The following is a 22,675-nucleotide window of genomic DNA, read 5'->3' as shown; positions in this document are numbered from 1 at the left end:
AAACAGAGGCAGAGCTGGGAGGGGGGGGGGGAATTAAGGGAATCAGGAATAGTAAAAGAGGGCAACGACAAAAAAACAACAAAAATGAGGTTATGATTTTAGCAAGTTCCAATACACTCGCGATTGCAAAATCCCGTCGACTTTATTTGACGGCAAAAAAAAAAATTTAAATCATTCAACGAAAATTCAATTCCGCGACAAATATCAAAGCGAATTGATTATTTATTTATTTTATTTTTTTTTTTTTATTTCCATTTGTTGGATGTGGCTGGGCGGCCCAAGCCCGGGGTCCCCGGCATGTAAACAAAAACGCCGACCTTAACAGATGTCACTATGTGTGATGTGCTGCCTGGGTGTAACACTGCTGCAAGACGCTACATACATTATCTCTCTCTCTCTCTCACTCACACATACACGCACACCCTCTAGAGCTTGCCTTCTATTCGGCCCAGACGGTTTCTATGATACCACAGTTGGTGTAAACATAGCGAGCATAACCTAAAAAAAATAATAATAAAGAAGTACTCCTTCTTTTGATGATTTCCGGGCGATGCCTTTGAAGTCACCACCGGAGGCGAGCGGAGTTCAATCGCAAATTTCGCTACGCTTATATTTGGTCAACTAATATTGCTCGCGTAGGAAAATGTTTTGCAGGAAGCAGCGCTAGATTCGCTTCTAAAGAGTAAGTGCTCGGCACACGTGCTGCACTTCCGCGCGAATTGTGGAGTTGTGTGTGGCCCCACGCCGTCTTTTACACTTTTATTGCAGATCACCGTACGTAGACGACCGGACGGCAAGATGCAAGATGCGTCAGACGCGCATTCCATCTAGCATGCGTCACATTTTGTCGTATCACACATCGGGCCGGATATGCACAAATGCACCAGACCCAAGGGAGGTCCCCATGCCCGGTATAAGATGACATCAGACGGCACACCGGTGTTGGAGTTGCGGAGAACAAAAGGCACATCTCAACACTTTCCTTCCAAATAAAGCCCCGACGACCCGACTGGAAGCTGCCACTTTGAACTACGGTACCGTTTAAGTACCGCATCTTGATGCAACAATGCCTGCTAGTGTGTGTCTGTGTGTGTGTGTGTGCAACTGGGACATAATAATCATGTGGTGCGGAAAAACTGATGCTCTTTACGCAAATTCGTCCCGGATAATGGTGTGAGACGGCTTCCCCTGATTATTTTTTGTCATGCGTCCCTTGGCGAGGCGTTCCGGGAAGTGCATGCGTGTGCGTTTTCTTCTTTCTCCCTCTATTATTTTTTCCTCATTTGTTAGCATGCTAGCAGCGACGCTACACCCCGAGGTGTGGAAGCAGCGAGACCCGAGAAGGCGTCATGCTAAGACGGCCGAAACGGGACTTTAAACCGGCAGGAGTGTGTGCTGGGATAGACCGGCCGGAGTCCTTGGTCGGCACTGTCAGAGGGTTTGGTCTACACAGAAAGAGAGCTAGAGTGGTTGGGCTTTTGCTGAAGATAGGCTACAGCGGAGGACTTCTGTTCAAAGGTCCTTTTTTGTTTGTCCTTGACGCTAGGCGACAAACACATGGTTGTTGTTCGGCGGAAAAGTATGATCCAAGAATTGCGGTAGCGCTGGTGCTGCCAATTTCAAAATAGTCCTAGACATATGCTTTCGTGTTCGTGCTTAGTATTCCTTACATACATAAAAGTGCCTTACGACTTTTTAGGCACTAAGCATGTATTATAATGTTCTTCAAAACATGTTCCAGATGTTTACATGACTTTGTACCCAACCTTTACTTTACCTAATTCTAGAGATCTTGGATCTCTTTCGCTACTTTTCGCAAAAGTGTAGGTATGTTGACTAGTGCGTCATGAAACTTCTTCGATGAAGATGACGCTCTGAGCTCTGAAGAGTCAAAGTTGTCGCAGAAACTATAAACTTTAGAAATTCGCTAACATCACAATATCTGCGTAAGTCAAGTACTGTAGTAAACGTTCCATCATCATCTGAAGCCCCTATTAATGAAATATGAAATGTTATGAACTCCAAGTTGTAAACTCCTTAAAGAAATTGCCGAGAATCGTTTTAAAAATAACCTAGATTCGCACAACTAAGATCTCGGCTATAATCTCGGCAAAACCTAACAGATGTTGAAAATGACAACATACGTTTGCTAACTGAGCTACCGGTTTATGAAAACTGAGATTTCAGTAAACTGGAATACTGTCGGAAATAGCTAATTATTGCTCCGTTTTGATGCTAGGCTGCAATAACAAACTACGCCCGACAAAAACGATTTATTCTGGATAGGCAATGATACTATTACGTCTACGAATCCGACCAAACTGTGTTTCGCTTGCACGATGGCAAACAACATGACGGCAGATGCCAGAGATCGATTACCGAATCTCGACAAACACAATAATTAAACCGAGATCTTGGTCATTTTGATCATTTACATCGGTGACAGCTGAATTTCGACATTTTACCTGAGATATCAGTTAAGTGTGCTAAAACTAATTTTAAGAGTTTGGGCAAGTGGCTCGCTTACGGTGCAACTCCCCGTAAGGTACTAGAAATAGCTACTAGGACTTTTAGTGCTCTGCAGATACATCCCAACAGTTTAATGTGCTTTGATAAGGCTCAATTACAAGACTACATCAGGATCTTGAGAACTATGCTTAACCATTGCTGAAGAATGTCTATAAGACATTGTGGGAATTCTGGAGGATTTATAGCTACCTAGACAACAAATAATGCTTACTGAGCTCATGCTCGTGATAGCTGAATGTAAACTCTTCAGGAATTCTGTTAATCCTCGTCTTTACTTAGCCAACCCAGAATCTCCAAGAAGTTCCAATTCGGCAGCACAGTCCCCATCGACAGACTTTCGGAAGCCTGTAAAACGTCCGGACGACTGGCAGACACACAACTGCGCCAAAGAGATAGTTTGAAATCAATAAGGCCTATTCTCCCCTATCAAGCTGTCCCGGTTGAAGTTGTCTCACAGTTTGAAGTTGTCAAAGTTCCCCCGGACTCGCTGGTGCATAGCGATGCGTAACGCCCAAGCTTGGCAGACTTGATGCACTCTTCACGGAATCTGATCATTTTCCGGCTAGATTTCGCCACAGCGGGTAGGCCTGCCAATGCACCGTTTTGCCGCCGGACTTCGCAGGAACGCAGTCGTTCTAAGTGCACCATCCGCCTCCTGCTCATCGACTCGGCAGCACTTATCGGGCCGCCCAAATCACGCCCCACCGTTTGGCACCGGCATGCACTCGGGCGCGATGCACCAACCTCCTGGGACACCCTCCCCCCAACAGGCTGATGTTTCGCCACTCCGACCGATTGAATGAAGCCGCCGAGCCGTTGGCATGAATGTATTAAGTCGGATAATGTGTGTGTGTGTGTGTTCGCGTTTTTTCTTCTTTTTGCTACACCGTCAGCAAACCGTTTCATTCAAAACAGCACGGCGACTTCTCGGCTCGGATTTAATGACAACCTCCGGTGAAGGACGGGAGAGAGAGAGAGCTTGGCATTCGCCGGCCATTCAGAAGAAAAGCGCAAGAAAGAAAAATAAAGAAGACCTTTGTCGAACGGTGACTAGAAGTTCTCCAACATTCTCGAGAACGATGCTTGTTGTAGAGGGGGGTGTGGTGGAGCGGTGGTGGAGGGGTTGGAGACGCTTCTACCCTTTTCTTGGTTTCTTCTCTCCTCTCGTTCTCTCTTTGTATCTCCCTCTCTCTCTCTTTCGTTTTATCGTGCAGGCGTTGTTGTCATCTACGCGTGTCTACCGTTGCGATGTGTGTGCCTAGAACCGAGTGCAACCACCTCCACACCCCCCCCCCCCCTTAACCTACTCCTTCCACCCCATTCGCCTACTTCTCTTACAATGAAAGTCTTTATGTGTTGTGTGCGCCCGGCATGAAAGGCGTCCTATTCATTGCCCCTGTTTCCAGTCACCTCTCCCCCCCCCCCCCCACTACCTCCCGCTACTTCCTTCTGGGCAGTTATTGCTCTCTTTTACGGCTCGATTTCGATCGGCGGCGCGGTCCGATGCATTACCGGCTTCTCCTCACCCTGATTATGCTTGCAACCATCCCTCCCTTCCCCTCCCCTCTCCCACCGAAAAGCACTATAACGCCCCCTCTCCTTCTCCCCAACTAGGGTGGCGTGCTTTTCTTCTTGCAGCGTGTAAACACCAGAAGCAGCATCTCGATCGTGGGGGAGGGGGGGTGAGTTGAGTAGGACTTTAATGCTCTGCATCCCGCTGCAGCAGCCTCGCATCGAAACGGGCAATGATCATGATCATCGTTCCCCCGGCAACCTGAGGGGGGGAAGAGGGGGGGGGGGAAGGGAATTATCCTGAGTTTGGAATGGAGAACGAAAAAAAAAGGGACAGAAGAGAAACGGCAAGGGCACAAAAGCATAACAAACGCGATCGGGGACCGGGAACACGACGTCTAGCAGGAAGCTGGAAGCAGCAGCAGCAAAAGAAGAAACGACAACAACAACAAAAAACAAGCGGAATTGAAAAGAATGGTAGGAAAGGGAATGGAACACTAATGTACAAACAACAACAACAACAACAACAACAACAACAAAACAGGAAAAGGGAACGGGAAAAGTGAGAAAAATCTGTTGGCCAGTGCGTTTTGATCCGTTCGAGAAAGAGAAAGAGAGAGAGAGAGAGATAGAGAGAGAAAGAACAAGCGCAAAGATGGTTCGAGCAGTGGAAAAGCCAGCGCAAAAGAGACGATCTAACCGTGCGCGCGTTTCTCTCTCTCTCTCTCTCGCTCTCTCTCTGTCCGTCTCTATGTGTGCACGGCACTGGGATAGTGTGCTTGCCTGTGTGAGGGAACGGAAAGTGGCTGGCTCGATCTTTCCGAGGGCGAGCGGAGGGAGAGCGCAATGGACAAAAATCTGCACGAAAAAATCGCGCAACATTGCGACACACACAGTGCGCGGCTGGGACCGGACAGCCCCGTCCAACACGGATGATGACGTGGGCAGGTTTCGTGTGTATTGTGCGCTGTTGGGACTGACTGTATCGTTTGGTGGACTGTATTTGTTTGGAGTTCCTTGTTCAGAGAGCGGAAGAGAGAGAGAGACAGAGAGAGAGAGAGTAGCTGTCAGGAAACTGCACGTGGTGAAAGTGCGTGTTGCAGTTACTCAACGAGGTCGAGGGGGGAAGGAAGACGGCGGAACGGTAATGTTCATCAGTCGAGCAAATGGGGGAAGGAGAGAAGGATATGGTTTGTTTGAGCAGCACACTCAAATTCAGGCACAAGAAACACACACATACACATATACACACTGGTCAATTCTGTTGATTTGATCAGTGTTGATCAACACACAAACACAGAAAGCAAACGAAAAACTACAAATTGCAAACCATACTCCCTTTTGCACACTCACACTCGCTTGCAATTGCACTGTCAGTGTGTGTGAGTCAGTTTAAAAAGGCTTTTTTGTTTTTGCCCAACTGCCCCCGGGACGCTGTCCAAACGGTCGAGAGGAAGAAGCGGAGGGCACACTCCGGGAGATGATGATGCGTCCAGGTCGCGTGTACTGATGATTAGAGATCGATCATGACTCAACCGCCACTCGCTTTCTCGTCTCTGTGCCCCCAGCCCGGCGCACGCAAATCGCGCAACACACGTCACAGGGTTCGCTCGCTTTGATTTGAACTTGCTCTGGTTTGTTGAATAGTAATGCAATCGGAATAAGATATGTTTAAAATGTGAAATTTAATTTCCTTTTAGCCTCAAGTCAAGTCAGGGCGTGCGATCGGTGCAGGATTGTAAATTACTGGGCCGACTGAGCCTGTGTGCTACAATTAGCCTATGGCCTTGGCCCTTTTTAATTCATCGTCGATGGCGGGGGCTGAAAGAGGGAAGGGGAAGGGCGACCAGTCTTGCAGGGATTTAGGGCGTGTTTTGAAGATTAATACAGAAATTAAAAAAAACAACAACAATAATCTTCAAGTGGACCTTAAATTCCAATTCATAGAGCGTTCTAAAAGCTTTTCGAAAAAATTGTTGGGGACTTTCATTGTTTGTTTCTTTTTGTAAATGGAGTTTGAAATTTGCATGCTGAAATTATGTCAATACTGAAAGAAAACATGTAAACAAATTTGCCGATTCGTCGCAAGCTGTATCATGCAGGATTGAATTTATAAGCTATATACAAACAGAAAAAAACGATTTTGAAATGTATTTCTTTGCAACACGGCGGAAAGCAACTGTCAACTTGGGTATGAAATACACACACGTACCACGATTTCAACTTTGACAGTTGAAATTAATCATTTAGCAGGAATAAATTGATCGCTTTATTAAAGATAGCCGCTTCTTTCAGCACTTGTGAAGATTCCCCAAATCTACCCAAACGGGAATCTTTATACCGTTTAACGACTTTAAGCAATAAAAGCATTCCATTATCGTACAACAGGTTTTGTTGAAATACACGAATTGTTCGATTTCGACTGTTCAACTACGGCTTTACAGTTGTTGTCGCTAAATTGAACGTAATGTCTGAAGGAACTGTGTGTTCCCAAATTAATGAATTAAAGTTAAGTGGTCATTAATTTGATTGATAGAATTTGAAGTATAACAATTGCTCTACCAATTTTGGAAGTGAGTTTTGAGGTGTAAACGATGTTTTGAAAATTTATGAAATCTCATTAGATTAAAAAATATATACATAAATTGAACATAATTCCTTCTAGAAGGGTCAGTATTTGTTGACTTGCAGACAACGAAAAGGTGCGTTTACAGCGACTGTAAACTATGCACTGACCGACATTCGACAAGCGACTTTTTCGTCTTGCCACCTTGCTTTGGGACATTTTTTCGATAACAAATCTCCTTTATTATTCCACTGATTGCAGCTGAAATTGCAGCATTCTGGTTTAAATTGTAAAAGGTGTCCCAGTATTGCAATCAACAATTTCAAAAATATTGCACATAAAGGGAATGAAGTGAAAAAGGTTGTAAATTACAAGATTAATAATTTACAACAATAAAATTTAAAAAAAAATACACATCGCAGCAGTATCAGTCGGGGAAGGCGCCCCTGCAAAGCAAAGGTGCGCGTGCCATGACCTGGACACATTGTGCACGTTCTAATAAAGCGTTTTCGATGAAACAAAGCGATCTAATGCAAAGCGACCGGCTTGAGATCAATGTACGCTCTCCTGTCAGTCCTTCCTCTCGTTACCTATCATGGACACAATACAGAGAGAGAGAGAGAGAGAGAGAGAGAGAGAGAGAGAATTGAGGGAGTGCACACGCGCGCGTCCTATCAAAAAATTGGAAAACGCATCAAGATCACGGGACAGCCCGGTTTTTTTTTTGACAGCTCTCGACCAGCGCCAGGTAAATATGCCAAAAAAAACGGCCACCGATACCATTCGGGCGCTTTGGTGTGTGTTCTTCTTGCTTCTTTACTAGCTAGCTCATCATGCGCATACGCACATTTATGTCACCCACCTTCATGGCGATCAGCGATGATCATTAGCGGCATGTGTGTGTGTGTGTGTGTGTGTGTGTGTGTGTGTGTGTGTGTGTGTGTGTGTGTGTGTGTGTGTGTGTGTGTGTGTGTGTGTGTGTGTGTGTGTGTTTTTTTGTTTAATCGTTTGACAGGTTGGGGTGGGTGGTGATGTGGGTGAAAAGGGAGAGGATAGAAACGGGAGCACACGGGAAGCTGCAAAAAGGTAGCGAAGATAATGGACGGCAGTGTGGAATGAGATACGTTGCGGTGGTATTGGTGGCTCTCGATCGGGGCGCGCGTTACGGTGCGATGCGACGCAGACACGCACGGGGCCTCTCGCTCGCTGTCTCTCTCTCTCTCGCTCTCTCACCACTGCGGCTCTATGTCCGGAGTGCGCCCGTGGAAGGAGGAGCGGGGATTTTTTCTTCTTCTTCTATCGCTGGTACTGCTTCGTTTTTTTCCTGTTTTCTCTTTGGCCCTTTTGGAGTGTTGTCACACTGATAACCACCCCACAAATGTGTGGGTGATGGGGGGAATGGGACAGTCTGCAGTGAGATGGTTATCGATCGCGCTTTTTTTTCGCTTTTTTGTTTGCTTTAATGCCCAACGATGTGTTTGAGTGTGTGCGTTTGCTTACGTCTAGCGGTCGCCTAGGGAAGCTGCATAGCGATGCACCGATGCAGCCTGGGGTGGAGTGCTGGAAACCAAAAAAAAATCGGTACAGCTGACGGCCCGGGCGTGTTGCCTCTTTTCTTCTTCCTTTTTTATGCGTTTTTTTTTTTTTGTTTTTTGGTCACAACACACCGGAAAGGTTGATTGGCGAACGATGCTGGCCTAATGCTAACTATGCTCCCAGGCCGTTCCCTGGCACATTCCGTGCGCTTCTCGACGTCATACTGCACGCTTTTTTGTTTTATCACAATTTAGCTTGGCGAAGCGAAACACAACAATACGCACGCAGTTTAATAAACTTAGGCAATTGCAATGGATAAGGTGGACGGTACTCGGACCCGGCATACGCAACGAGCGAAAGAGAGTGGGAGAGATAGAGGGAGACAGAGCGCGCGCAACGGGCGAATGGAATAAAAAATATATATAGGCAGCGTTCGTGTGTCTCTTACCCCTCCTACTACACTTACCCCACTGCCCGGCACTGTACACTGCGTTTCCATACACTATTTTTATTTGAGTGTTTTATTCGCTCGCTCTCTCTTTCTCTCACACACACACACAAAGGTACGACGGCCGATAAATGCTCACATTCGCTTCCGTTTGCTCACGCACGCACGACTTGCAAACAACAGCAGCAACACACCATGATTCGAAATTAAAACATTAACCGTTTTACTTTTCTGTTTTTTTTTCTTGTTTGCTTCTTCTGTTCATCTACCCCTCTCTCTCTCTTTCTCACTCGCGCACACACACGCACCCCTTTTGCCCGCTCTGCTTTCTTTACCGAAACAACACACACCGTCGTCACAGACCCGAAAGTGTCGGCACACACGCATACACGTCCGGACGGTTCGAGCTTTGCTTGAGAAGTAAGTGCGATCTCGCTTATCCGTGGTGTGTAGCGCTCGCACACGCGCGCGTGCTGGCACCCGCTGCCGACCCTTTCCCCGAAGGCGCACCCGTTGGCTGCCACGGATAATGCGATGGCGGCCGTCTCGCGCTGCTGTCAGTTTGGCGGCGACGGCTCCAATACCCCGGGGTGGTGAATTTTGATTTTGAATAATTTTTTCTCCGTTTGCCTGCATTTTTTCCTCAACCAGCTCTTCTCGTGATTTTCGTAATAACTGATAATTTTCACCATTAAATTGTGGTTTGATTCGTTTTATTTTATAACAAAAAACATTTCATCGCACGATCGGTTTGTTTTCGAGAGGCAAAGAAAGGTAAAAAAGCAAACGTTTGATGCTACGCAGAGCCGTCACGTGGCTGGTGCAAGGCGAGGTAATTTACCTGGAAGCACAACGGACGTTGTTAAACGTCATTTGAAAACATCGAATGCTGCTAGCTCGTGTAATCCGGGCGGGCAAGAATGTTGATTATTTGCGATTAATTTTCAAGCAAATTTGCTGAAATAAAAATGTAAAAAACTACATTCTGTTCCCGACTTACGCGGTTCCCGGACTTACGCGGATTCGGAGATATGCGGTTTTCTCAATTTTACAGATTAAATATTAAATCAGTGTAATTTGCTTCAAAAACTGTCCAATGCAGTATAAATTACATTTTTGCTGATGAATTCAATCCACTTCATAGCTAAAAATATAAGAATATTCTGCACGAATCGTTGAAATAAATGATAAAGAGTACAGAAGTACCAAGTTTAATAACAAAACTACCGAGTAATCAATTTTAATTTGGCCAACAATCGCGAAATTTGACATACGCGGCTATTCGAGTTAGGCAGATTCCTCGGGGACGCACAAACCGCGTAACTCGGGAAGAGACTGTCAATGAAATTCATCGAATATTGTTTGTGCGCTATGAATGAGTTTGAATTGATTTAAAGCTGAAATTTTCAATTTTCTTGCGCGTTTAAAAAAAAATAATAAAAACTTTGAATTCTGTTACTGACAACCAAACCAATTCCTATTTCAGTCAACCGGGTTACCCAGCCAGCCAAAGAAGCCAGTGACTTTGAGGGCTCATAGCTTTTGAATTAGAGATGGGTTCTGCGGATCGCACCCACGGTTCCGCTCCGGTTCCGGCAAGTATGATTCCGATTCCGATTCCAGAGAGAAGGAATCGCTAGTTCCACCGGAATCGTCCGTAATCGTTGGAATCGTCCGGAATCGTCGGAATCGTCGGAATCGTCCGGAATCGGCCGGAATCGTCTGAAATCGTCTGGAATCGTCCGGAATCGTCAGAACATTCGGATTTGACCGGAATTGGCTGGAATAGCCCGGAATCGACCGGAATCGTCCGGAATCATGCGGAATCGTAGTCAATCGATAGTATTGAATAGTAGAGCCGATTCCGGTCGATTCCGACTGTTCCGACGATTCCAGACGATTCAAGTTCACGTTCCGGCCGCCGCGCATATGTCAATGCTGTCTGTCGTACATTTAAGCCAGGAATGTCGCGCACTGAGTTCCTCAATATCGTTCGATATGGACGCTAGCATCTTGTGTTACTGTTTGTATCTATTTGTATTAGGTTATGCACTGAATAAATGACATGAAATGAAATGGAATTCCGACGATTCCAGACGATTCCGGGCGATTCCCGTCGATTCCAGACGATTCCGGACGGTTTCAACGACTCCGCACGATTCCGACGATTCCGACGATTCCAGACGATTCCGGACGATTCCGGGCGGTTCCGGTATGTCGGATTGAACCTACCATTCGGAACTGGGTCCGAAATTTGTTGGACTCGTCCGGACCCGGTTCCGCTTTTTTGTGCGTTTTGCCCAACTCTATTTTGAATGCGTATTCCAATATTGATGCAATATTGTGAAGAAAATTGAACAAAAACTGCAGTTGAAGAACAATTACAAAGCTTCCTAAAAAAAATTGTGCGACCAACAATTTTACGACCAACGATTTTGCAACCAAGAATTTTGCGACCAAGAACTTTGCGACCAAGGATTTTGCGACCAAGATTTTTGCGAACAAGATTTTTGCGAATTCTTGTTAGCAAAATTATTGTATACACCAAACTTTATCGCAACATCCTTGGTCACAAAATTCTACAACAAAATTGCCCCTTAGGAGGAGTTTGTTAGGCTTCGTTGTTGAAATCTGTTCCCAGATGAAGCACATAATCCATTATGAAGGCGTTCAGAAAGGTAAATATGCAATAAGGCTGAAGAAGAAAAAACGGTCACATGTTACGGTCATGTTATGATGTCAAATTTCTCGAAAAATTATTTTTTACTGGGACGCCGTTAATACGGGCACATTAACATGTGAAAAAGTAACATGTGGAATAAATCATTCTCCATGTTTGTGTGGATAAGCAAATTTCCCCTCCTTCTGATGGAGCCCGCCTTCGCTTTCGCCTCCGTTTCATAGCTCGAACGCACAGGGCGCAGAAACTACTGCTGACCCAGAAGCTCAACGCATGCCGAACCAAACCACATCATCATCTGGCAAAATCTGGCGCCATACATTTGCAAAGCCCCCATCCGCAACAGTCGGAAGTGAGGTTACGGCAATGGTCGGAAGAAGCACAAAAAACACACACACATCCCGCACCAGATCAAAAGACATCCAATACAGCCCCCTGGGGGGGACGGCCGGAGCAATGAGCCACCGATCATTACCCCATTGACACTTCAGACCCCCTCTCGCCGGGTGTGCCTCCTTGCAGCTGCCTCCAAACCGCTGCACTAGTAAGGATTCGCTAGGAAGCATGGAGGAGCAGTAGGGAAGGGGTGAATGGTAAGAAGGGACTCATTACTACACATCCTACGAGCCGAGCCGGTTTGCCGTAGCCGACCGGCAAACGAAATGTGGCTCGATGCGGCTAGTGTTACCCGTGGGGCCCAACCGGCTTCGCGAACGTTCGTCGCCTCCACACCGGCGCTGGTTCCTGAATGAATCCTTACACCTCTCTGGCCGTCCGTCCGTCGACCCCACGGTCGGAGGGGGGAAAAAGCGGGGCAAGAGAGGGAGAAGAGTTTTCGTGCGAAGGAAACCGCAGCACTGCCAGGTACGCTCGCTTCGGTATTGATTTCCAGCCACCGCTTGATGGGACGGCACGGGGACCCTTGAGGGTTCGGTTACACATCTGTCCACCGGAGGGGGCTTTTTTTGTAACGCCAGTTCCGAATTCGAAATGCTCCGTGTTTATGTGTGTGAGTAAGAGATGGACGGTTTCTTCTTTTTATGTCGTCGGGGGAAGGAAGGAAACCCTTACCTGTCGGGCAGCTCAGTTCGAGTTGGATCGTGCAGCAGTAAGTACACGCGTCGTGGCAGTGCGTCTTCGTCACGATCGCGACGAAGGAACGTTTCCGTGTGTGTGTGTTTGTGTGTGTAAAGAGAGAGAGATAGAGAAAGGGAGAGAGAGGGAGAGCGGGTGTTTGGGAGCTGGCAAAGTGAGCGAAATTGATGGGCTGCCCTCATGTGCCCCAGGGCGCACAGTGAGTGATGTTAGGGAGCGTTTTTTAGGCAGGCGTCCCGGAACAGTGTCCCAAATCAGTCAACCCAACCCAAAACCCAACCGAAACCGAACCGCCGGGTAGCAAAGGTTAGCGCCGACGTGTCCGCATCCTGCCGGCCACTTCCATGACCAAGCAATCGGCAATCAAACTGCTCAACATGGTGGCGAACGGACGCAAGCGACACTCGTCGATCAACGAGCAGCAGCAGCTGGTGCCGCTCGAACCGCCACCGGGCAGCTGCCTGTCGTCGCCGACGCCGCCGCCGCCGCCCGCTGGCTCCGGCACCGGCCGCTGCTATCAGTCGTCCCTGCGCAGCTACAGCAAGTGGTCGCCGACCGAGCAGGGCGCGACGCTCGTCTGGCGCGATCTGTGCGTGTACGCGACGGCCGGACCGGCCAAGGGCGGCGGCTGCGGTGGCGGGGGCGGACCGCCCGGCTGCCACCGGCCCACGATCAAGCGCATCATCAACAACGTGAGCGGTGCGGTCACACCCGGGACGCTGATCGCGCTGATGGGCTCGAGCGGTGCCGGCAAGAGTACGCTCATGTCGGCCCTCGCCTACCGTACACCCCGTAAGTGTTGCGCGTGGGAGGGGTTGGGGGAGCTACGGAGGCTCTTGCCACAGTGCTGGGCCAGTTGAACTGGGAGGGAGGCTATTACGGGTATCGAATTCCGCACCGGAATGTTAATGTAACATCTAAGGCTTAGCAAGTGGACGGAATGGACGTTTGTATCCAGTTACAAGACGCGTCCGCACCGCAAACCAAGAAATCCCAGTGCTTGGTAATGGCGTAACAGAGCGCCTAAGATGTCTAGTTTCTAGTACCTACGATGTCTAGTGTCTAAGGCCTAAGGCCGCGGTGCCACGGGGCTTTCTCAAGCTGAAGAAAGCATTCTCAAGCGCTCAAAACTTGTTCTCAAAACTTGTTGTTCTTCACTCTGTGAAACTGAAATAGTCACTCATGTTTTATTTGGAGCCTTAAATAGAAAACGAGTTTTTGATCGCATAATTTTTAAACCTTTTCCAATTATAAACATTGAATACATTTTCCAAAGTGATTACCGTGAAATGAATAGCACAATTGCTCTTATTTCAATTACCCGATCGCTGCATCGTCAACTTTCTCAAAGATTCTCAAACCGATTTTGTATCGATTCTACAAAAGTTGAGAACGTAGGTTTCTCAAAAGCACTCAGGCCCCGCGGCCTAAGATGTCTTCCAGGAGAAATTGAACAATTATTGAAAGTAAAGTCGCTAGACGCAGATCAACACATATCCTGTTACTGAAGGTCTTACTTGAGAACTTATCAAATTATTCTGGAAGTTGTCTTGTGTGAGAAAATGACAGCTCCTGGGTTATAGGTCCCTAATGACTAAGGACTTAGTAAATTGCAAAAGATAAAAATTGTATCAGCCAATACAGGACAGCTATTTTGTTTCAAGCGATTAATCAACAAACCATTCTGTATCATCTTATGTCTCTCCTGAAGACTCCTGTAGAAACAGTTGGATTCTGAAGATATCAAAGTACTGAGATGAGCTATTGGTTCAAAAGATACTTCCGGAGGTTTCTGTTACTCCTTAACGTTCGTCCACAAGCATTCTTTATCACTTTATGTATAATTGTTCTAAACATATTGTTCCTGCGTGTAAGGTTCCTGAAGATATTAGGTAACAGCGATCAAGCAGGAAGATCGATTCAAAAGAATCGGGACGTCTGATATTCCACAGCAATAGCCGTGCTAGACCTATTTCCTTGAAAAAATGACATTAGTTCAGGAGTTTTGTTCTTGAGCAAGTTCCTGATCATATGGAGTTACTACGACGAAAGGGTCTTTCCAGAAAGAGAGAAAACAGAGTCTGTGTTCCCAGGCACGAATCATTCTATGTCGCCTAAAGTTTCTTCTATAGATTTTTTGACAGTTCAAACCGATTAGCTTCTACTGAAAAGCTATTTACGAGCCTGGAGGTTCCCTTAAATGGTCTCTATCTTCAAAATAGTCAAATAGTCAAACAAAAGAAGAAAAAAAACAACATAATGTGTCACGTAAAACGACACATTCCCTTCAATGGCTTCCGGGCCGTCATGTCGACATAGTCTTCCAGCAGATGAATTAGCAGCAAACTTCCCAGAAAGCCAACTCCGGAGCTCAATGTTTTGCAAATATCTTCCACTGCTAAACAACTGCGATCAATAATCATTTACCAAAACACTCAAAAGCAAAGCCTTCGGTACCGTCTCGCCGTCCGTTAATATCCCCCGCGTCGCTCCTTCCCAAAACTCCAAAAAATTACATTGAAATGGTGCTCCCAGCATTGGCAGGGCTTCCTGTGGCGGCTTGTTAACCGGTTTACACATGTGTATTTGTACCGCACTGCTACAATGTGTGACGGTCGATGCGTCTACGTCAGCTGTAGCCGGTGGCACGGTTAGTGGAAACGAAACAAAGCTGTCCACTCCGACATCTTCAGCTTAGCGAACGATCCAGTGCCCACTAACGGTCCCAAATAGTTTCAAAGTAGTTTGCGCCATTTTGCTGCAGGTGAATGTCTTTACCTGTGTGTGAGCTAGGGGGGTGGGGGAGTTGCAAAGGGGAAATCTTGTCCATCATACGTAAACATAAGAGGTTTCCTTCCGTCGTGCGCCCTCGCCTGAAGGGCTGGAAAAAAACATAATCCTTCAGGGGTTTCCCCTGCATTCTTCACCTGATCGCACAACTCATCACTCTTTCTTCCTCCCCCAGCCGGTACCGTCGTCCAGGGGGACATCCTGGTGAACGGGCAGCCGGTCGGGCCGTACATGTACCGGCTGAGCGGGTTCGTGCACCAGGACGACCTGTTCGTCGGCTCGCTGACCGTGCACGAGCACATGTACTTCATGGCGAAGCTGCGGCTGGATCGGCGCGTCGGCCACCGGGCGATCGACCAGACGATACGGGACCTGCTCGAGCGGGTCGGGCTGGCCCGGTGCGCCGGCACCCGCATCGGCGAGGCCGGCGACGGCAAGATGCTGTCCGGGGGCGAGAAGAAGCGGCTCGCGTTCGCGACCGAGCTGCTGACCAAGCCGACGCTGCTGTTCTGCGACGAGCCGACGACCGGCCTGGACTCGTACGGTGCGCAGGCGCTCGTGTCGACGCTGCAGCAGCTGGCCCGCCGCGGCACCGCCATCATCTGCACGATCCACCAGCCGTCCTCGCAGCTGTTCTCGATGTTCGATCAGGTGATGCTGCTGGCGGAGGGCCGGGTCGCGTACGCCGGCCGGCCGCACGAGGCGCTCGCCTTCTTCGCCCGGCACGGGCACGCCTGCCCGCCCAGCTACAACCCGGCCGAGTATCTGATCGGGGCGCTCGCGACCGCCCCGGGGTACGAGCAGGCGTCCCAGCGGGCCGCCCACCGCCTGTGCGATCTGTTCGCGGTGAGCGAGGCGGCCGGCCAGCGCGACGTCCTCATCAACCTGGAAGTGCACATGGCCGAGAGCGGCGACTACCGCGTGACCGACGAGGTGCAGCATCTGGCCGGCCGGCCCCACTGGCTGCACACGACCGCCTGGCTGACGTACCGGGCGCTGCTGACGGTGGTGCGCGACCCGACCGTGCAGTATCTGCGCCTGCTGCAGAAGATTGTAAGTGATTGTAAGCCGACGTCAATGGGAAGAGCCTTCATCCTTCACGTGTCGCTTTATGTTTTCTCGCCCCCATCTCCCGCACAGGCGATCGCGCTAATGGCCGGGCTCTGCTTTACCGGTGCGATCGAGCCGACCCAGCTCGGGGTGCAGGCGACGCAGGGCCTCCTGTTCATCCTCATCTCGGAGAACACGTTCACGCCGATGTACGCGGTGCTGGCCGTCTTTCCCGAAACCTTCCCGCTCTTTATGCGCGAAACGAAGAACGGACTGTACCACCCGTCCCAGTATTACGTCGCGAACGTGGCCGCGATGCTGCCCGGGCTCGTGCTGGAGCCGCTCGTGTTCGTGCTGATCGCGTACTGGCTCGCGGCACTGCGCCCCACGCTGTACGCGTTCCTGGTGACGGCGGCCGCCGCCACGCTCGTGATGAACGTGTCGACCGCGTGCGGTTGCTTCTTCTCGGCCGCGTTCAACTCGCTGCCGCTCGCGATGGCCTACCTGGTGCCGTTCGACTACATCCTCATGATCACGTCCGGCGTGTTTATCCACCTGAACACGATGCCGGCCGCGACCCGCTGGCTGCCGTACATCTCCTGGATGATGTACGCGAACGAGGCGATGTCGATCGCCCAGTGGGAAGGTGTCAGCAATATCAGTAAGTAGTAAGGGAAGGCGGCCCGAAACGCAGGAGTGGATGCAATGTTTGACGGAAATCTTTTGTTTTTTTTTGCCCAGCCTGTCCCGCCGTTGACGACAAGCTGCCCTGCCTGCGGACCGGCGGCGAGGTGCTGGAGCACTACAGCTTCAGCGAAACGCACCTCGCACCGAACCTGTGGGCGATGGTGTTGCTCTACTTCGGCTTCCACCTGCTCGGCTACCTGTTTCTGTGGCGCAAAACCAAGCGCTAGGCGCGTCCGGGCAATCTCACCATGTACTCGGCTTTTGTTTGGAAATACACCAGAGCGAAACCGTGTTCACTGTGGAGCGTTTTGGGTGTTTTCTTCTTTGTTGTTTTTTTTTTTAACAAAATTTGCATTTTCCAAGGTTGCCAACGGAATTTTAACGGCAAAAAAAAAAACAAAAAAAAACATCGCACGTGGTGAATTTTGAAATTCGATGTTTAGCGACGACAAAGCAATGATGTTTTTTTTCCGAGTGTGACGAGCAGTTTATTGGTTTCTCGAAATAATGTTTTGAAGAATTTTTGAGCGTAAGAAATACATTTTACTAATTTTTTGGCCGGTCTCGTAGTACAGTCGTCAACTCGTACGACTTAACAACATGCCCGTCATGGGTTCAATCCCCAAACAGACCGTGCCGCCATACGTAGGATTGACTATCCTGCTATGGGGGGGGGGAATCAATTAGTCACTGAAAACCAAGCCCACAAGTGGGTACAGGCAGGCCTTGACCGACATCGGTTGTTGAGCCAAAGAAGAAGAAGAAGAACGACACAAACGACCATTATTCAAATCTCACTTGCTTCTGTACTGATGGTATTACATTGGAATTTAGTTTTTAAACATTCGTACCGCCGTTTTACTTCTAGCGATGCATTACCTCAATGCGAAACCATACAACAGTACAGGGGGAATGAGAAAGCGCTCCAAGCAAAGAAGTTCCACTGTGTCGCTATCTCACCAACAGATGGCGCCACCACCTTTTTATATTCCGTTTAGGTTGAGAGCTTGAGTCGTTTACAACCCGTTTAGTGGTCGTTTAGTGCATTTGTGGCACTTGGATTAGGAGTCACTCGGCAGTAGAAGTGTTATTTTTCATTTCTTCTACGATACCTGTTCATTTCTCTTACGATCAACTCTATAGAAAGAAAGAAGATATCTTAAAGTTGTAAGCATTTAATTTTCCAGAATCATTTTAAAGGGCCAAAAGAAGATTATCATTGTTTGGAGCGAAACCACTTTTAAGAAATCAGTTTTTCCAGAATCATTTTAAAGGGCCAAAAGTAGATTATCATTGTTTGGAGCGAAACCACTTTTAAGAAATCAGTTTTTATAGCTATTCGATTAAACTGCTTGGAGAACGAACTAAATGAAAAAATATACGTGCACCATTATCATATCACAATTTCACATTTTACAACCAAATATACTTATTCCATGATGATTTTTGAAATAATATAGTTCATTTATGTAATTTATTATTTATGTACTGCAATTAGTGTAGAACATTAAGTTATTTATGTCATTAGTAATTTTAAAATTTAGGAAAAAAATTAATTATTTATATTTTGATAATTGATTGGGAAAATTGTACTGATTTGACATCTGAGCTGTCAAAAATACAAATTCCTGTTTCTCGAATTAGCGTAACTCGAGTGTCGCGTAACTTGGAGAAAGACTGTGAATGAAAAAAAAAAAACACGTACACCATTTGTTTTTTTCTTTTCCTTCAAATTAGTCCGTTTTATGTTATATTCACCAACGAGGTGAATTCGCTGTTGATGAACGTCAATAACAGGGTGGTGAATAAGCGCTAGCGTCATCATTGCCTCCTGGGAATCGTAATTCCCTTTTCGCACCCTATCCCGCGTTTTCCCATTGCGGCATGTGTTGTTTGTTGATGTATTTGTAGTTTCCGCAATACATTTTCTAGTGCTACACGATTGTGCGGAAAATAAAAGTGCGCGTTAGAAATTAATTGCGAAGCGCGTAATCTGTCTAAGTTGCGTTCCGGTGTTGTTGAGAGGGCAAACACGAAAAAAAAGCGTAGTCCCGTGCCGGTCCCTTCGCGCGATGAGAAAATGGCTCCCTGCTCGACCACCGATCATCAGCACCAAGCAACCGGCCAGCAATCAGAGCAGGCGATGGAGGGTGCCGTCATCTTGGACGGCAGCGCCGAGCCGCCATTGAGCGCGCTGCTGCCGGTTCAATGTGCCGGCAACCGCAGCCATCGCTACAAGTGCGACCACTGCGAGCAAACGTTCAAGCGACGCGACGAGCACGATCGGCACCGCTTCACGCACACCGGAGTGGTAAGTGGCACTGGAACGGGAAATGGAAAGGCGGCAAACTACACACACACACACACGTTTTGGTTTTTGCTTGCAGCACGCCTACCCCTGCCTGGAGCCGGACTGCGGCAAAGCCTACTCGAACCGGTCCCATCTGCTGCGGCACGTGCGGGCCTGCCATCTGGAGAGTGCCGGTACCGCCCGGCCCGAGGTCGACTGCAGCCATCCGAACTGTGCGATGAAGTTCACCAGCCGGCAGGCGATGAAGCGCCACTACCAGACGAAGCACGTGCTGGGCAAACCATACGCGTGCGACGCGTGCGGCGAGCGGTTCTGGCGCAAGCTGCAGCTGAAGCTGCACAAGGTGCGCCACACCGGCGAGTATCCGCACCGGTGCGAGCACTGCGGCAAGGGGTTCGTGAACGCGCGCACGATGCGGAGCCACCGGTGCCGGCAGAACGCGCACCGCTGCCCGGACTGTGCGAGCGGGTTCCTGCGCTGGTCCGAGCTGGTGGTGCACCGGCGGCTCGAGCATCCGACCCAGTACCGGTGCGACCAGTGCGACAAGCAGTTCAGCACGAAGCGCAACCTGAACCTGCACGGCCGGGTCCATCGGAAGCAGCAGGAAGGCAAGGACGGCGAGGACGGTGAGCAGCAGCAGCAACAGCAGGTGGAGGTGCTGGTGTACGAGTGTCCGTACCCGGGCTGTCCCCGGTTTTACGAGCACGAGCGCAACCTGCACGCGCACGTCCGCTCGAAGCACGAGAGCCGCAAGCGGGAGGAGCTCGCCTGCCCGGTCGCCGACTGTGGCAAGGTGCTGGCGACCAAGCAGAAGCTGGAGCAGCACCGCCGGCTGCATCTGCGAGCGTCCAAAGCCCGGGCGAGGGCGTCCGCCCGCAAGGAACGGCGCCAGGCGGGCAGTAGCCGGACAGCAGCGGAGACGCCGGCGACGGTCGTGAGCGAGGCGGCCGAGCCGGCAGTGCCGGCCGGCGAGCCGTTCCGCCCGGCCGACGTGACCACCGACTCGGAGGTGGAGGGTGCCGGCCACATGCTCGAGGATTTGCTCGACAAGCACGTGCAGCACCTGTGCAGCCAGCTCGACACGCTGCGGTCGAATTTGGCCCCAATGTAAGCCCGTGTACAGTGTACAGTGGTTAGGTTTAGGTAGCGTTTTAGGTTGGAAAAAGTTTTGAAACAAACGGGCTCGTGTTTTTTTTATTTGTTTTGCAGCACAGGAATATCTTTTATAGTCATGTAAGGTAGAATTTTCTTTTTTATTTTATTTGCAGGGGGAATTTTTTTTTATTTCTGTACAGTTCGCATCTGTACACACCCACACACATCACATGCTTTAAGTTATTATTACAGTGTTAAGGTGCGTGTGTGTTTAGTATTATTAATATTTTGTGTATTTAAAATGAATTGCAAGCTTTGTATAGAACCGACAGAGCGAGAGAGGGAATTAATTATTAATAAGTGAGCTATCATTATTGTGCATTTAAATAGCAATATAGCGTGTTTATTGAAATATTTACCCAGAGGTCTGTCCTGTGTGATCTATTTATTTTTATTAATGTTCGTTTGTTCGTTGAGCCATCGTTTTGGGCCTGCATTACAGGGTTTTCTATGAGTTCTCATAGTTGTGCGGCACTTCCTAGACCCTTTCTTATGGGAAGTGAACTTCATATGAAGGGAATTGGACTCTATGGCAACCGTTTTGGACAAACTCCTTGGAATTTCCGTTTGGATTTGTCCAACAAGGGTGCTATAGAGTTCAATTACCATTACGTTAAGTTCATTTCCAGTAAGAAGGAGGCAACAACGTGTCCCACAGGAATGAGAACTCCTGAAAAACCCTGTATTGCATCAGATTGCACAAATACTTCTAACATCTGGCAAAATCGTAAACATCGGTAAAAGACAAGGTTTTCAAGATGAATATTATTTTCATTCAGTCTTGTTTGAAAGAGCACTCTGGAGTGAATGACTACCAGGCTTATTCTGTTCTTTTACTGGATTCGAGTCGAGTAGAAAAAAATTGACACGATTGTTCTTTGAAATTTGCTTATTATTTTAGAAGTCTACTTGGAAAAATCAATCGAGAAGGACACCCAAAAAGCAAGACCAGCTCTCGGCGACGTCTTTATAAGACGCTTAAAAAATTAGAATGTTTGTCAAAAAACAAGGGAATTTCCTGATTTCCATTTTCCATTCAAAAAAAATATACATTTTAAAGTTGTTCAATATTGTTTCATAGTCAATGTTTCCAAACATTATACGTTTGGTAAGTACACTTTTATAGTTATAGAATTTCATGAAGAATACTAATTTTGCCACCCTTTTCGCTGTTGGTATTATTTCTTGTAAATGAAATATGATTAAAAGAGAGCAAATATGGCGCAAAAGCAAAAAAACGCATTTTACACGTTTGGTTGTTTTGTGTAAAAAATAAATAAGTAATATAAAAACATGTTTTAAACAAAATTAAGGACAATTTCTGCTTTTCTATTTATATTCAATCAAAATCATCCGAATAATCCATGAAGTACATAATAACTAATTCATTGTATGTGGTGCAGCATTGAAGGCCACCAATGACTAAACCGGTTCCACATATAAAACTAAATGTTTAACAAATAGTAAAGTTTCCTCAACAAAGCAAATAAGATTAATGCCTTTCTCATTAAACCAAATATAATTTTTAATATTAGTTGTACTATAAGTGGTGAAAATTTTAAAATTAAAAAGTATCACTTCTCATACAAAATGTATGGGATTCCCGGGTATGTCGGTCGTAGAGATAAGGGGTTTCAAAAGAAAATATAAAAAATAAAATTATTAGTATTTTTCAAAAAAAAAAAAAAGTTCATCGTGTGCCCTTTATAAAAATTATATTTCCTAAAAACACGTGAAAAAATTATGTAGCTACCATTTTTCGATAAAAAGTTATATCAGTTTGAAAATGAAAACCATACCCAGGTATCCGCTCGAAGAATTAAATGTTAAAATGCCTTTTTGTTAAATTAAAGCTTGAGGCAGGATCCCAACTAAGCTACATGAAAGCAAATTGTCGCTAACTAATTTTCCATTTGCTACGCTTATCAAAGGGTATCAAAAAACAAACCCAAGCAAAAGAAATATGTTGAAAGCAACTCGATGTCGAGGGTGAATTATTTCCGTTTTTCTTGATATGCCCAGGAAGGCTGGCGTTCAATTAAAGGTTCAAGTTTGTCCAAACTGACCGTGCTTATTTAACTTGCTTCGTTTGAGACCTCGCTTTAACTATTAAGCATGTAAATGGTTACGATATTTATCTGAAAATGATTGCTTCAAAGATATTCCTGTCCAGAATGGTTGAAAATTGAAAGTCAAAGTGAACGATTTTGAAGCAAAAAATGCCAGCATTGCATGAATTCTGTCCCCCTGAAAACATTTTCAATTTTCTCTTCCTAACCCACCCAAAACCCAATGCTACATAACGCACCGCGAGCA

General features: G+C 47.3%; 3 protein-coding genes across 3 annotated transcripts in view; 2 read left to right on the top strand and 1 right to left on the bottom strand.

The window, feature by feature from the left end:
* The window catches only part of LOC120906724, an 89,532-nt gene extending 80,809 nt beyond the window's left edge, over nt 1-8,723 (bottom strand). Inside the window, 1 exon segment of the mRNA XM_040318624.1 lies at nt 8,610-8,723. The gene's annotated coding sequence lies outside the window, so the exon portion shown is untranslated.
* A 3,441-nt stretch (nt 8,724-12,164) lies between these two features.
* Nucleotides 12,165-17,266, top strand: LOC120906213 (protein scarlet). The gene is made up of 4 exons (XM_040317721.1): nt 12,165-13,158; nt 15,332-16,209; nt 16,297-16,867; nt 16,948-17,266. The coding sequence occupies exons 1-4, from the start codon at nt 12,711-12,713 to the stop codon at nt 17,118-17,120; spliced, it is 2,070 nt and encodes a 689-aa protein (XP_040173655.1). The 5' UTR covers nt 12,165-12,710; the 3' UTR covers nt 17,121-17,266.
* Nucleotides 17,267-18,737: 1,471 nt separating this feature from the next.
* Nucleotides 18,738-21,397, top strand: LOC120906214 (zinc finger protein 567). Its single transcript, XM_040317722.1, has 2 exons — nt 18,738-19,204; nt 19,281-21,397. The coding sequence occupies exons 1-2, from the start codon at nt 18,974-18,976 to the stop codon at nt 20,313-20,315; spliced, it is 1,266 nt and encodes a 421-aa protein (XP_040173656.1). The 5' UTR covers nt 18,738-18,973; the 3' UTR covers nt 20,316-21,397.
* The last annotated feature ends 1,278 nt before the right edge of the window (nt 21,398-22,675 follow it).

Source organism: Anopheles arabiensis, chromosome X (assembly GCF_016920715.1).
Source record: "Anopheles arabiensis isolate DONGOLA chromosome X, AaraD3, whole genome shotgun sequence".
In the NCBI taxonomy this organism is placed as follows: domain Eukaryota; kingdom Metazoa; phylum Arthropoda; class Insecta; order Diptera; family Culicidae; genus Anopheles; species Anopheles arabiensis.
Note: the sequence above shows the minus strand (reverse complement) of the source record. Positions and strands in the feature narration are given on the sequence as shown.

Bases quoted from the DNA above. Each gene is read 5' to 3' on its own strand.
- LOC120906213 (XM_040317721.1), top strand. From the start codon at position 12,711: ATGACCAAGCAATCGGCAATCAAACTGCTCAACATGGTGGCGAACGGA. The intron at 13,159-15,331 runs GTAAGTGTTGCG...TTCCTCCCCCAG, and splicing joins CCTCGCCTACCGTACACCCC to CCGGTACCGTCGTCCAGGGG. The intron at 16,868-16,947 runs GTAAGTAGTAAG...TTTTTTGCCCAG, and splicing joins GGAAGGTGTCAGCAATATCA to CCTGTCCCGCCGTTGACGAC.
- LOC120906214 (XM_040317722.1), top strand. From the start codon at position 18,974: ATGGCTCCCTGCTCGACCACCGATCATCAGCACCAAGCAACCGGCCAG. The intron at 19,205-19,280 runs GTAAGTGGCACT...TTTTGCTTGCAG, and splicing joins GCTTCACGCACACCGGAGTG to CACGCCTACCCCTGCCTGGA.